Genomic DNA, 15,907 nt, shown 5'->3' on the forward strand with positions numbered 1-15,907 from the left:
ACAAAAATATTGAAGCTCTTTATTGAAATCTTTGTGTTATGCATTATTAAATGAGTGATGCAAACCTGAAACGGACTATTCACCTGCTATAAAACATTTAGAACAACAATACAACAATGCAGGCCGCAACAAGAAAACACTTTAAATGTAATTGATGTTTAGTTACAGAAGTAACTAAGTTAAAAGCTCTGGTATCTCCCTTAAACTTACCCAACTTAGAAGAATGCCCTGTGATCCTCTTCTTAAAGTGGCTGCAGACTGAACTCATTGATGGCACCGGTGCAATAGTTAATGTTCTTGGTGTTTCCATTGCAGTCTGCAGATACTAGCGTCAAGATTTCCATTTCCTTAAAAACCCAAGTAATTTTGCCAACCTTCCCGGAGTCACTCATAGAAAAGAGGTCACGTTTTAGTCAAGTTTGGAAAAACATTGTAAGAATTAAATTATTGGGAGATCTGAGCTTCAACTATTAAACTGTTAAAAGTAACATTTTTGCTATTTTTTGCTATTTTTTTTTTCTATTTTTGCTATTTTTTGCCACAACAACCTGGTGCTGAATGCCCAGAAGACAGTGGAGATTATTGTGGACTTCAGGAAGCACACAGCTCCACTCCACTCCACTATAAAGCAATAAGCAACTGTTGCAGTGACAATGATACAAAGTTTCCATCCATTATAAAGAAATAACACTCACATCCTAAAGTACAACATGTTAAAATCAGTGTTGCTGGTTATAAATAGTTGACATAGCTCAATATACTATACACACAGCACAGTCACGCCCATGGAGGGCTGCACCCAGAAAAGGAGGAATAACAAATGTGTGTTTGTCTGTGTGAAAGATGAAAATGTGTGATGCAGCAACTGTGTGTGTGTGTGTGTGTGTGTGTGTGTGTGTGTGTGTGTGTGTGTGTGTGTGTGTGAATGAAAATATGACGCAGCAGCAGTCAGCTGTTAACTGTATAGTGTGTGCGCCATGCATACTACCACAGCCATTGATCATCTTCACCTTTTTTACACCACACATCTGGATCAGGAGGCAGAGGTTGATGAGAGCAGCTAGTGCCCCATCAGGCTGTGGTGCAGTGATTTTCCTTCTGAGAGAAAGTAGGAGAAAGAAAAAGGGAGGTGTGAGAGGAGAGAGAGGGAAAGAGAGTGAGAGAGGATGTCGCTGCAGCAAAAAGCCAGCTGCAGAGAAATGACAAGGACTGAGAGAAAGAGAGATGAAAGAATACAGATATGGAGAAAGATGGGGCTTAATAAGCAGAGAGAAAAGTGAAGGAGGAGTGGAGACGAATAGATGAAGAAAAGGTTGAGGTCGAAGAGACTGGAAACTGAGAGCAATAACAGAAAAAGAGGGTGATACTGAAAGAAAACAGAAAACGAGGGCGGCGAGGAGTTCCTTCTCTCGTTTCGCACCTATTTGTGTTTTTTCATGTTTACTGTGGCAGTTGAAAGCGGTGTCACATCGGTGGGATTTGCTCTCTGTAAAAACGTCACATGAGAACGCACTAATAATCGAGAGTTTTTATGAGAGAGAGAGAGAGAAAGGAGGAGAAGGGAGGGTGTGTGGGCCGAGCGAGTGAGGGAGAGGAAGAGCGAGTGTCGTAAATCTCAGCACATCACCAGGCGGACGAGAGGGAAAGTTGTGATAAGGATCGCTCTCATTTCCTCCTCTTTAAGCGGTTCTCGTGCAAGCCTCTGGCAACGCTTTTCCATCAGAAAGCATTAAGGTCCGGCGTGTCTCTGAGACGCTTGTGAGGATGGAGTGGAATGAGGTAGATTTGGTGCAGGAATTTACTGTTGAAGGACAATGCAGCAAAATTAAAGTCCGCTCCTGCAGGATCACATGGGACAGCCTGCAGGTAAATACAGCACAGCGGGATGCTGGTAGGAACTGCATGTTAACGTCAGCGGGGGGCTCGCAGCAACACAGTCTGCAGGATGTGTTAGAGTGTCTTAACAGCATGAGCGGCATGACACTGTGGCTAAGTGTCAGGTGAATTTTTAACTTTCCTGTAGCTGGAGTGCATGTTCCCATTTGAATCAGTGGAAAGCTAGAAGCTGAAGCATTTAGAGGACTTCAGTGGCAGGAAATCCCAGGAAAACTGTCTCACACACTGCTTTGACTGACAAGCGATCCTCAGCCTCAGTCCTGCAGACGGAGGTTTTTAAACTGAGGAAGTCAGCAAAACTGCTCAGGGTGTTTACAGAGCAATACGTATCATGTTTGCTTTTCTGAAACCAGCTGCAGTCGAATCTTCAGAGCTTTTTCTAGATGCTTCTAAAATGTATTTGCGATGGCTCCAAAATGTGAAAAGTGCTGATGCATTGCAGGGTTCTAGTTTAGTACATTTTCAAATAACACACACGTGTACTCCTGTGCAAACACTCGTGATACAAAAGCAATAGAAAGAAAACAATTACTTTTCCTGCTTAAAGGTAAAATAGGAGCAGGCTCGGCTGTGATGGAGAGCAGAGGCAGAAAAAAGATGACAATATAATTTAATGAATAACGTGAAAAATGGAACAAAAATCACACACGGCAGGAAAAATTTTACTAAAACATATTCAAATGAACAGCTCTAAAAGGTCCTCAGTGCTGGCAGTAGTAGGATTGTTATGCATGTAGCATGAGAAAGAATGCTGGCAACTCATCCAGGTGACTGTACGGGCATTAAGCTGCAACTGGAAACGAGTCCATCATCATGCATGACTTTGAAACTGACTGCTGGTCACTAGTGGGCATTTTAGGCTCTGGTTGCCTTGGTAAGCCACTAATGTATTTACCATGAGGTCATATGTCAATCAGTGGCATCCTGCACTCTGTGGAAGTTGAGAGAATTTATCTCAGGTCCTGCCACATTATGTCACTAGGTGCCTGAAATCTATATATGGTCTCTGGACGGCTTTATATCAGAGTAAAAATGAAGTGTATACTCACTTTAGGTGATCAGAGCTGTGCCTGAGCATGTTTGACCCCCAAAGTCAGACCATCCATCCGTTCTGCCCTGTCTGACTTTAACAGGTGGGTCCGAGAGGACATGTTGTGCATGTTGTAACTATGTAGAACTTCAACATTTTGGCACCAACAACAGCATTTCTGAAGTTTAACTGAAAATCGCCATGTTAACAAATTCATAAATCAATAAGGCAACGAGAAAGGCCGATGTGAAATGACACCAATTAAAGCATAAATACATAAACTCATGAACCTCACGATGCTCTGCAAAAGCACTTTTCTTCATGATAAAAACGCAGAGCGTGCACTAAAAGAACGAGGAACTGAGAGGAGAGAGAGAAAGGAGCAGTGGTTTCAGCAATGGACAGAAAAGACTGAAGCATGCTGTTGCACAGTTTTAGTTTAGTCTGTGTGGAGGGGAGGCTATCAGGCTCAGGCATGGCACAAGACAAGTGTGCCTAGTCTGACTGCATCCTTCATCAACTGCGTATGGTTACTGCATGTAAGCATAAAAACTGCTTTTTGCTGCTTGTCTGAAGCCCCACCCTGTAGTTCCATCTATGCATTATATACATTTTAAAGGGATATCAGACTGAAAGGGCTTAAAAAATATAAAAAATCTTAAAGTGTCTTATGCTGATTGGCTCTGAAATTACTCTTGAGATATGAGAAAACAATGCAATTATTGTTGCACATCAAAGTGAGGAACCACAGGATCCCAAAAGTCAGCAATTAGCTAATGATATGTGGCGACACTGCCTGGAAAACCTTGTGTATTGTGCATAATGTCACTGTCTAAAACATGATGTATTGCAGTGGAATACACTATGTGTGCATTATGTTTTATGTAGATTTACATAACTCGGTCCACGGTCTATAGCACAGTGTGGCTGTCAGGGCTATTAATCACCAATACTGATATTTAGCATAGCACTAGTGCTGCCAGAGTTAGAGCTTCCAGTAGTTAAATTGATGATGATTTTAATTTGTTTCACTGATTTCATAACTTGTGTCATAACCCAAGGGCGCTGTTCTGGGTAATGGAGTTATTCATCAGCGCCTCCCTTACTCATGGCACATCTAAGTCTCCACTTAGACATCAATATTTTTTCACACATTTAACAAAATTTGCAGTGGCCTCCGTCCTCTTCGACCCTAATTTAACGTTTGGAAACTATTTCTGTCTTATCACTGGGAAAAAAAATCATTTTTACTTGAACTACTCAACCCTTACTCCAAGTCCCATTAAATGCCAGTAACAACAGACTCTTCTGTCTCCAGTTTCTGTGTCCGATAATCGGAGCAGTCCCCAAATTCAGGCCACTGAAGTACTGCCAATAATCATTTCAAGTCAGACAGACACCAATGTAGCTCTCACAGAGAAGACTGTAGATTATTTAGATAAAAAGACTGATTTGGGATTTTTTTTCCTTGAGCGCCATCAAAAAAAAAAAAAAACGTCCATGGTTTCAAGCAGACATCTGGCAAAAACCTGCAATGATCAGAACTCAGAACTCACATAAGTAAAAATGTTTTTAGTGCACTGAACATAGATGAACTGACCCTTTAAAACTGTGTATCCAAAGACTGAGTATAAAGAAGGAAGTAGCCACTGTAATGTCAGCCAATAACATTGTAATCGCTGGTTTCTGAAGCATTTTGGCCATTACCATTTCAGCTTTTTGAAACCAGATGACACAAGTGAAAACACATGACAAAGAAACCGAAGGACATTGCATACTCAAGGTCTCAGGGTCACTAATAAGGACCATAATTTATAAAATGAACATCATGTTTTATTACATTGGACTTGAAACTAGTGATTGAGCCCATAAACTCAAGAGAAAAGGGTTTACTAAAGTAATCACGAGTCAGTTGCCAAGAATTTTATCCAATCTGTCTTGTTCTTGAGCAACCGCCCCCTGCTGGCCTTTACAAGCGATTCCCATTTAAGGCCCATCTGCACTGGTTTTACTGTTTAGACCTCTGTTACTGATACTCTGATACTCCCTGTTTGTGAGTATATCATTTATACTAATAACCATCTTAGATTTTGCCATACTCGTTTATATTACTTATAATGTTGTCCCACCACAATCTGTTAACTCTGGTATTCCTCAGGGTTTCATCTCAGGTCCCGACTGATTCCTTTTAGATGATCAAACTGCCCTAATAGATATCTGTGCCGTATAAGTAATCTACTATACTAATCATATAGTGTTTCCAAGGCTGACCAAGGAAATAAATACTTCTTGGTGATGTAATGCAATAAACTAAGCATAACTGAAAAGTTCGCAGTTTTTTAAAAATTATTCACAACTCACATTCTCGCCCGGTGATGTGGGCAGATGGCTCATATGTTAGGGGTTCAAAATTGGAAACAACAGTCACACGACGAGTCTTAAAAATGGAAGATGTTGATGGGAGCAAATTTCAATAGATATCAGTGTACAGAGTCTTCATCTTTAATGCTCATGCATTCATTTGCCCATAAGACAGTTTCTGTTTTTGTAGAACATCATCTGAGTCATTTTGACATTTGGAAAAGCTTCAGATTTGAGATTAACTTTGCACAAGAATACAGTTGCAGCACAATAGGCGGAGTTTGTTCAGCCCAAATGGGAGTGATGGATGATATTCATACGTCAATGTTACTCTGGATGGGGGGTTAAACTAAATGAAGCTGTAAGCCTGTCTGAGGTTTAATAGTATGATCGCATTTTTAATCCCAGGTTGAAACTCCATTTTCTCTGTCCTAGGATGGCTTAAGTTGATGTAGTGTATTATGTCATAATCAGTCATTCACACGCTGATAGTAAAATATCTCCAGAGGCCAGACCTTTCTGGTGTTGTAGGAGTCAAACTGTCAAACAATAATTATTAAATATTATAATACTGTACCGCAGTCTGTTGAAAAGTATTGTAATCGTGGAGCCGTGTTCTGATAACCTGGCTATTAAAGGACAGATGTAGTCATATCCAGCTTGTCTGACTTCACTGTGAACTGGAAATGAATATAACACCCCAGGTGCAGTGTGTGTCTGTGTGTGTTCATAAGTAAATGTGCACAATAGTAGGATGTAGCTGGGTTGAAACCTTCCGTTGTTGTCTGCTAAAGGCATTCCTCCCCGTTTCCCACCCTCACACGTACACGCAAACACACATCAGTCTCTAGAAAGATATTCCTGAACAAAGCACTCTCCCAGAGATGTATCTGTAAGGAAATGCTGTGAGGGAAAGGGGATGATTCTGGCGATTTTTTTTTTTTCTTAGCCCTAAACTATAATTCTGTCGCTCTTCCAGAGCCACCAGCTGCCTGCCTAATAACATTCAGTGAAGCTGCTCAGTGACCTAAAATGTGAGGTGATATATGTGTGCAGCTGTGCTTTATCTCCTGTCACAGTTTGGGTTTTCATCTCGACAGCAACAGTGAGACGTGTAATGGATGGAAACTGTGGGAAAACACTGTCTGTCTCTATGTACATAATGTATTAATGTATAACCCCTGTGTGCCGGTGTAGGTTCCCCGTGTGGAGCTGACCCTCTCTGAGCTCCAAGAAATGGCCACAAGACAACAACAACAAATAGAGGCTCAGCAACAGATGTTGCTCGCCAAGGTAAAACACTCACTCATACTGTACACGCACACAGAGCTGCTGGATGGATTGCCTGTCAGTTAATGTAAGGTTAGCTACATTAGAGTCTGTCTGAAAAGATCGGCTTTGAGGCCCCTGGAGCCTCAGATGAATGTGTGTGCGCATCACATCACATGCATCTTTTTTTGTGTGTGTGTGTGTGTGTGTGTGATTGAGTTCAGGGTTTGAGGAACGACGTGAAAGATTGGCTCTGGAGGAGAGATGTCGTTTTCAGACGTAGGCTGGGGAGAATTGAGTTAAGACTTTTTCCGAGGCTGCAGTTTCTTACATGCACCACACAGGAGATAGTCTGGTTTAGAAATACTCAGTGAGGTTTACCTGAGGGAGCTGCCTGGGTGGAGCGTGCAGGAGGAAGCGCACATGACAGCTGCTCTCCAGACTATTACCAGCGCTCTTCTCACATCAGCACAAATCGATGAAAACTCGCACAGTTGAAGGTCACAGTAAGTTTGTGCTGGGGAGTTTGCACGTTAACCCCTTAAGCCCAAGGTGACATGGGTCAAAATATTGCTACGCCCAGATTAAGTTTTTTTGTCGTTGTTTTTTTCAAGTACATATATACCCCGTCAGTTGTAGATGTGCACACGTTGTTGATGTTGAAGGGAGACAGTTTGAGCAGATCTGAGAGACTGGGCAGTGTGGGTCTTTACATAGTGCGTCTGTTTTGTCATGAAAGAGTTTCTGTTTTAGAACAACATAATTTGGGTCGTTTGAACATTTGGAAAGCCTTCACATAGGAGCTGAACTTAAAAATAGGAACGCAACTACAGCACCACAGGCTCAGTTTGTTCTAGCCCATTTCAGAGTGTTGGAACTGTAAACGCAAGTTTTGTTTTTCCTTGCAGCCGGCTTTGTTGCAGAAGACTGAGCTATGGATTTTTAGCTAGGCTGACCATAAAAAAGAAGTTAGACTTGTAGAAATGTTGTTTGGTGGACCTTGCTAGTGCTGAGATTTTGGTCCATATTGATGTGATAGCCTCACACAGTCGCTGCAGATTTATCGGCTGAACAACCATGATGCAAATCCCCATTCCACTACATCCCAAGCATGCTGTAGTGGACTAAAAGTGAACTCATTGTCATGTAAAAGAAACTAATATGAGATTAATTAGAGTTTGAGATAAGTACACTGTGGTCATAGAGGCATGGACATGGTCAGCAACAACGTTCAAGTAGGCTGTGGTATTTAAACAATGCTTGGTTGGTGCTACCGGGCCAAATGTGTGCCAGGAAAATATCTCCTGCACCATTAAACCACCACAAGCATGAAGCATTGATACAAGGCAGCATAGACCCATGCTTTCATGTTATTCTCTCCCCCCTCTTTCAGTCACTTTAATTTAAAAACTGTGTAATTTTAAAACTGTATATTCTGTGTATTTATTGTCTCACTCTTATTGCTTGTTCTTATTGTCCTTCTCGTCAACGTTATGCTGCTCTGTTGTATGTTAATTGCCCCTTGGGGATAAACAAATACTGCCTGGATTCAGAACAGAGGTCTTTATCAAAGAAAGGGGTAAAGATGTTTCTTTTTTGATGTGGTGTGAACTCGACTTTTTCTCACTTTTGACTCTTTTGGCTGATGTTTAGAAAGCTTCAGGGCTGCAGCACATGTGAGAAAATATCTGGAGACACAGATCATGGTCATTCGGCCCCATCCCCAGATTCAGGAAGTGGCCTTCTGAGTTAGCAGGAAATGAGTTCAGCAGGGATCTACAGCTGCTGGGAAGTTTACCCAGTATTGTACTCCAGGAAGGAGTCAGGAAAGTGAGCCAAACGGCATTCATTTGGTAAAGTTTTCGATAAAATGCATCAACCACAAACTTTTATTTGGCCATTTTGAGTTTTTCAAGACTGCTGTGGAAGTGATTTCTTTTGCCTGTCAGTTTAATGCTGATATCCAGCTTTTTTTTTTTTTTTAAAGCAGCAGTTTAACTGCTTCTGTAATTTGACAGCTATTAAGTGTTTCCTTCCAGCTTGCTCAAGCATTTCCTTGCTGGATGAAAAAAATCCCAGGCGCTGATGTAGAAACATTTTCTGTCTTCTCAACATTAATATAACGAAACGTAGATTGATGACTTCCTGGAAAATAAAAAGTCGAAAACATAAAAACTTTTATTCCTGCACTACGTCTGTAATTAAACACCCTTCTCTTATGTAATGTGTTAGCAGGGCAGCTTCCTGCCAACATGCCCTTTTCTCCTCCTCTTTGTGTGTTTATGTGAAAGAGAGAGACACACAAACGCATGCACACACACACACACGCACACGCACACACACACAGGTCAGCCGTACTGCTTCAGTCAGCATCACACATCACAGCCTTTCTCTGTCTCCTCACTGTAGTTTATTGTGTGTGTCAGATACATAGATACACACAAGCTTAAATGAAAATCAATAGCAGCTGATGGTCTTCGGAGTTGGATGTGATGATCGGGTGAAAATAAACTGCATGCATGGCAGTTATTATAGTATTATGCTGTTGACTAAGGATGTGCACGGCCAGATGATTAAGTGTTCCTGCCCTCACTATTCAGCACTGAAAACACTTCTCGTTTAAATGAATAATTCATATTTTATGAATGCAGAAGACCAGCTGACTGTTAGGTCTAACACATGGGCATCCAACATGTGGACCACGGACCAGTACTTGCACACCAAAGGGCCCAGTTTATCCCACTAGATTTCTTTGCAGTTTGTGGAAACTGTACTTAAGTCATTAAGTACTCCAATTCACTGTTGCTCCTGGTAAAGTGATGCCAGCCTTTAATTAATTCCTCATTAATGAGGAATCTGACATTCTGTTCTTTGGTAAAATATTAGACGAGTGGGGTAACTGGTGTCTCCAAGTTTGACTTACAGTTTCAGCTTTATTAAGATCTTAAGGCTCAAGTAAAGGTTGAGGTTGAGATAGATGACGGCTGTGTGTAGCTGCAGATGTGATGGTCCAGAAAATGCATGTTTTATGTAGAGTAAAGATAAACACTTAAACACGGCAATAAGCTGCTGGTGCTAGTGCTGCTGATATATATAATCTGGTATTATGTGTGTACAACAGGATGCATGGTATGAAGCGGCACACTAATCTATTTCACCAACATTTGAAATAAGATTTTATTTATGAAAAATAAGATTAACATGCAGGTGTGCAAAATGAGAGGGAACAATGTGAAAACACATGCATGTGTTCTCAAAGCACCAAAAACCAGGAAATATTATCCATCTTTCCATTAATCTTCTTAACCACTCAACCAATTCAGGGTTGCAGTGGGGGTCTGGGGCCTATTTCATCTGTCACAGGGCGAAACGTTGGGCACTCCCTGGAAAGGTCACAGAGGAAATCAAATTCATGAGCACCGTGAAATAATTCTATCATCAGTGCATAAACTGAATGTGATTTGTTTTTCACTGAGAACTCATGAAATTTTTGAATGACAGCTTGACAAATAATGAGGCAGACAGCAAACTGGCCAATCAGTCGACAGCACCGGCCTGAATTCATTAAAGACCCAAAATATTTGTGTCAGAGGCTCTTTTAAAACCACTTGAAACGTAGTTTTCATTTCTATAGTCATTTAGTTGGATTTAACAGCCAGTGCTGAAAACGTAACCGAATAACACCAACACGTTTATCAAATTTGAATTCTGCTGATTGAAGTGCTGGAACAAATGCCACTGTTGCTCCTCTGTTTGTGTAGGATCCTCCTCAGTCAGTGAGCAGATTCAGAAAACAGGCTTTCAGGTTCTCCAAGTGAAAACGGGCTCAACCTCGCTAAGTTTAGTTGGTATTTTTATAATATAAAAATAGTATTTTTTAGTTTTTTTCTGGCTGGGTTTGCAAAACATGATTTAGTTTCTTTAAAACTGAAAATGCCATGCCACTTTTCAAATGAAATAAATGAAAGTCTGGAAATGACTCTACTTTCACTGTACTTTTGTTTCCTGCAGGAACAGAGACTGAGGTATCTTCAGCAAGGAGGCAGATCCAACCAGGGACAGTCACAGGTGCGATCCACACCTCTGTTAGTCTCCTTTGAGTCTATACAGCACAAGGACACCCTATTTAAAGTTTGCTTTGTTGCTTTACTCACAATTGTGTGAGCAATATATTCATCAAACTAATACAGTTTAAAATACAATAATCTGCATACTGCTTCCTTTATGTGGTTTATATCTAATAATGTGACTGCAGTCTAACCTAGAGGCCAGTTCGCTGAAGGTTAAGTTTCCTGTTTGTCTGTCAGAGGGCTAAATGTTAACAGGTGCTGAAGCTCTGTCTGTTGATTACTGCTGTCTGCAAGTATTTTCCAAGTAAAGCAAATACCTGCGCTTTCATTGGATAACCTTCAGAATTCATTTGAGCATCTTCAAATTAAACACATTGTAGGCATTTATTCCTGAAACTGAGACAGTAAATAATCAACTAAAACATGTATTTTTCTGCATCTTGGGTCACATTTTAGTTAAATTACAGAGCAGGTATCCTTTCAGTATACCTAAATGACTGGAACTGCCACCACTTGAGTGTATGGGGAGTTTTTAACCACTTTAAACACTGACTTCTCTTTTTCAGTCTGAAGCTGAGAAGCTGCAGCGGCTCAAAGAGCGAGTGGAGACGCAGGAAGCGAAGCTGAAGAAGATCCGAGCCATGAGAGGCCAAGTCGACTACAGCAAACTGATCAACGGAAACCTCTGTAAGCCTAAACACTCTGTAACACTGTAGAGTTGGTGACTGTGGATTACAGGCCCTGAAGTAAACGACTGCATATTAAAAGACCATGAATTTAACCTCATAAAGCCTTGATGCTGCAGCGTGAGGGATTTTTTTTGACCATTTACTCAGTCCCTTACAGCGTGCTCGGTGTTTATATGTATTTCTGTAGAATCTGAGCACTAAAATCTTAATAACTACAGCGATGTAATTTCAATCTGACGTCCTGCTCTCTGTGTGTAGCTGCAGAGATTGACCATGTGAGCAGCCTGTTTCAGGAGAAGCAGGCGGAGCTGCAGACTGCGGTGATCAGAGTCGACCAGGTATGAAAATTTATTTGGTTTCTATAAACTTTGAAGCAGATTTGATTTGATAAGATATATGTGCACATATATGTATTTAATTTTGGTCTAACAGTTGACTCAGCAGCTGGAGGATTTGAGGAGAGGACGCCTGCAGCTACACTCTGGTGCACCAGGTCAGGGGGCACCCACGGGACCCCAGGGTGCAGGCACTGGTCATAAGGGATCGCCTCTTTCAGGCCCTGCAGCTCTGGAGCTGAGGAAACTTTACCAGGAGCTGCAGGTAAACTATACCCAGCCGTAAAGATTGCCAAGCAATCTTTACGGCTAATTGAAAAGATGTGTAGTAAATGTTTATGTCTCAATCTGGTTGGAAAAACAAAGGACACCTGTTCTACCAACACCTCCGCTGCACCACCAAACCATCTAAGCATGTGGGAACAATATGTTTTAGAAGCTCATGCAAATAAGCAATGCAATAAACACTGTGAATGCCATGAGGTTATACTAGTTTGGTACCTACAGTGGATATAATGTGGCTGTCTGATCACAGCTATTTTAAAACCAATCAAAAACATAATAAAAATATTGCAGAAAAAAAGATGTTTAGTGCGACCTTCTCCTGCCTGCTTTGGGTGTCAGAAATCATAAATGTGAGTAAAACGTTTTGGGGGTTTTTAAGGCTCGTAACCGGCACAATCTGGAGCAGAGCAGCAAGTTGGCCCAGAATAAGGAGCTGCTGAACAAGAGGAACGCCCAGGTGACCGTGATGGATCAACGCATCGGTGACCTGAGAGAACGCCTGCATAAGAAGAGAGCAGAGGTGCAGTCTGCAAAGAAGTCTGGTCTTTCTTTATCATGTTATATGAGTCTCATTCTGGGTGTCTGTGTGTGTCCACTTCAGTTAAGTCGTATGAATGGAGGCACTCTGTCCTCCCCTCAAAGCTCTTCCCACCCCGGTGCTGGAGTTTCGGGTCGAGTGGCAGCTGTCTGCCCCTACATCCAGGTTCCATCCGAGGGGAGACAAGAGCCAGGGTACCCGCTCCCAGCTGACCCACCGCCCAAACCCACCCCTCTCAGCCACATTCGCTCCCTCTCAGGTTGGTGGATGTTTATTTTGTTTTGTTTTTTTCCCCCATTTTAAGTCTCTGTGCTTTACCAGACTTGGTTTGTCTTTATCACTGTCTGACCTCTAACTTGCTCTTCTTCCATTTCTTTCTCCTGTCGTGTTTTTTCCCTCTTCCCCTTCTCTGTCGGTGTTCTCTCCAATGTTCAATGATTTAATGTGGTGGTTCTGTGATTGCTGTTTTGTAATGTGTTGTGGTGCTGGTGTGGGTCTCGCTGTTGTTTTCGTCATTCCGATGTCATGGTGGTGATGTTTACGTCTGTGCTGTTGTTTGGTGGGTGTTACTGTCTCGTGGTTGGTGTTGTCTGTGGTGGTGGGTGTGGCCTTACAGAGGAAGAGAGGAGTGCCATCAGGAAGCCTCCCAGCCAATGGAAAGAGTCAGATTTAGACATCGTCCTGTCAGAGCCCACTGAGCGGTGGGAGGGGCCTCTGTCCCCTCAGGGGGGCGACAGTAACAGTGAGTCCAGGAGAAACCACTAAACACACTTACTCACCGCTGGGTTTATTGGTGATAGCACGATGCTAGCAGCACCTTCAGCCTTAACTCCTCGTTTTTACACAAAAAACAAGTTGCTCAGTTGCCAAAAGTCACCTTACACAAATCCAAGTGTAAAGTATCAAAACAGTGTATGGGATAGTAGTGAAAATTAGTTTATAGGTTATAATATTATTTCAACATAGCACCACATGTTTATGTGAAAAAGAAGGGGATGACCACTCGAAAGATTCACTTAATAGATTTTTTGAGCAGACGTTTAAACATTCTGTTATCTAGAAACTGCTTGTGTGAGTTTTTTAGGGTGAATATTTGGTGGTATGGCTCTGTAAATATGGCCTCTAAGGAGGTCAGGGTGCTGCTCTTGAGAGTAACTGGAGACATGCAGCTTGAGTTAACATAGAAAGTTAATGTCAGATGTGTGATCTGAGACAGCAGATTTGGAGCCTTGTAGAAAACACAGTTTTGCAGGTAGGAGACTGAGATTTTGTGTACAGCTCCTCATATACAAGGCACATAACATTCGTTAAATCGGTTCAAATCAGGTCAGAGGTTTCAAATCTAGGGCTGACACTATTTTATATATATATATATTTTTAGAAAGATCCAGTGATGGTGCTCATTCAGAGCAAGATGTTTTATTCGATTTATAAACCATCCCAGTCCAGCAAGAAGTTATTTTTCTGTCCAGGAATAAGTGTGTGTGTGTGTGTGTGTGTGTGTCTCTGTGTGTGTGTCAGAAAAACATGTTCATGAGCAGTTATCATAGACTGTATTCCTGCTAATTAGTGCAAGTTAATTAGGAGGTTAGTCCAGCAGTCTACATAGCGATCACTGTCATTTTCAGATAATGGATTTTAAAAAGATTCCAGTATGTTCCAAAATGCCACAGATGTAGTTGAGCGGTTCAGTTTAAGGAACTGAGTTTACTAAAAGTTGACCTCCGTTATTGTCATGAAGGGGAAATTTAATACAGAGAGCTTAAAATTTCTGTGTATGTGGTTCTAAATGTGTTCATATCTGCTGTAAACTTGAACATTTTAACACGGGAGTTTATAGGGACTGACTCACTTTTGGAGCCAGCTGCAAAGACCCAAAATAGAAAAGGGCATTCACAGCACACATTTTCTTAATCTGACTCCCAGAGTGGATGCATTCAAACCGAGCACGCTCGTGTTTAAACCGCTATGCAGACCAGATGGTAAAGAGACAAAACATAATTGAATCAGCTGCTCAAAGGACCCTAAATTGTAAAGGTCGAGTGTACAAGGGTGCAGACATGCCATCTGATAGCCAACAGCTGCTCAGGGTTAAGAAGCACAGCTTCAGAAAATAAACCAAAGTCTGGCTTTAGACTCGAGTTTATTTATTCCGACATCTCTTCCTACACAGTGTGGAAAAACACAATTTAAACTGCCGATATCTATTTTTTTCACCTACACTGAAGTAAAATAAAGAGTCTTCAACCAGCTTTGTTTTAACACCCATTGTGTTCTTGAATCCCAAAGCAAATGCCACAGTTCTATTAATGTCGCTGCTTATGTAATGCGGAAAATTCGTAGTTGTAAATCAAATCAACAGTCTACTGGGCAGGGGGCCATTGCACATGAATGAGAGAAAGCCTGAATTGTAGCTATCTTTAGTACGTGTGATGAGTGTGTGAGGGAGTCGGATAACAAGAGGTTTTAGGTGAGAGGGTGATGTCATCGGGGAGATTAAGCCCAGAAAAAAAGCAAAGCAAGGAATCATTTATTTGTTTAAAATATGTTAAACAAAACTGGCTCATATTTGCTAGAAAGTGCTGAAACGATGGATATTTATTACACTACTTTTTATAATAATTTTATATTTGGATCTAAAGCTTTCTGTTGTGCATCCTGATGGTTGGGTGAAAGATGTCGGATCTGTTTCTGGTGAACTCCTTCAGTTCCTTCTCATTACGTGAGGCCATTTGTAAGCAGTTTTTGTAGTGTGACTGTATATGAAAGGTGGCTGTTGAGTCTGGCTCTGAAAAGCTGCATTTTTATTCATGGCCATCAGGGTGCGACTTCTCCAGCTGTAAATAGAAGTCAGATTATATAAAAGTCTGTGAGAAAATGATCGTGATCCTCTCTTATATATGACCTCAATAATTGTGATGTGTTTAAAAAAATCGTTTTTCTCCGATTCAAATCGATTTTAGTTTGGAAAAATACAATATCGATTCATTAAATCCTGAATTGATTTTTGAATATAAATGTATTTTGCAAGAAATGCCAGCATCTCATGTTAAAGCTCACAAAACTATTTCAACAACCAGCAGAACTATTAAAGAGCAGGTAAACGGATTCCGCAAAAAGATGTAAACACAAAGTGTGGACCGTTCACCTGACGGCACGTCCACGGACACGCTGTCGGGGCTGAAAGCTGACATCTCACAGATTCCGAAACTGCAGCTTTGGTCTCTCTCCGACCAAAATTCACTGAACCAGCAGCAAAAGAAGATCAAAATTACGCTTCACGTTTCAAAAACATTGTCGTGAATTCGCTCTGTTTTTAATACGAAATGATTTTATCTTGTAAAACATGTTCGCATTTAAAGAAAAATAGACTATAAATCAGGTTATGCTTTAGCATGTGTGCCTGTTGATTTCATTACTGTATGAGCGTGCAG

The 15,907-nt window shown here is 41.3% G+C and overlaps 1 protein-coding gene across 8 annotated transcripts in view; it reads left to right on the forward strand.

Annotated features, from left to right (window-relative positions):
- The window catches only part of LOC101483368 (apoptosis-stimulating of p53 protein 1), a 56,786-nt gene that overhangs the window by 29,702 nt on the left and 11,177 nt on the right, over positions 1-15,907 (forward strand). For 6 of the 8 annotated variants that reach the window (XM_014413576.4, XM_014413574.4, XM_014413575.3 and 3 more), the window contains 8 exons: positions 6,485-6,580; positions 10,568-10,624; positions 11,193-11,313; positions 11,574-11,653; positions 11,748-11,915; positions 12,315-12,455; positions 12,537-12,732; positions 13,090-13,215. In XM_014413576.4, the coding sequence (XP_014269062.2) occupies positions 6,485-6,580; positions 10,568-10,624; positions 11,193-11,313; positions 11,574-11,653; positions 11,748-11,915; positions 12,315-12,455; positions 12,537-12,732; positions 13,090-13,215 (985 nt within the window). Of the gene's footprint in view, positions 1-1,649; positions 1,867-6,484; positions 6,581-10,567; positions 10,625-11,192; positions 11,314-11,573; positions 11,654-11,747; positions 11,916-12,314; positions 12,456-12,536; positions 12,733-13,089; positions 13,216-15,907 lie in introns of those variants that run through there. The other 2 variants (XM_014413578.4, XM_014413577.4) reach the window with 2 other exon arrangements.

This window comes from Maylandia zebra, linkage group LG19 (genome assembly GCF_041146795.1).
Source record: "Maylandia zebra isolate NMK-2024a linkage group LG19, Mzebra_GT3a, whole genome shotgun sequence".
Lineage (NCBI taxonomy): Eukaryota > Metazoa > Chordata > Actinopteri > Cichliformes > Cichlidae > Maylandia > Maylandia zebra.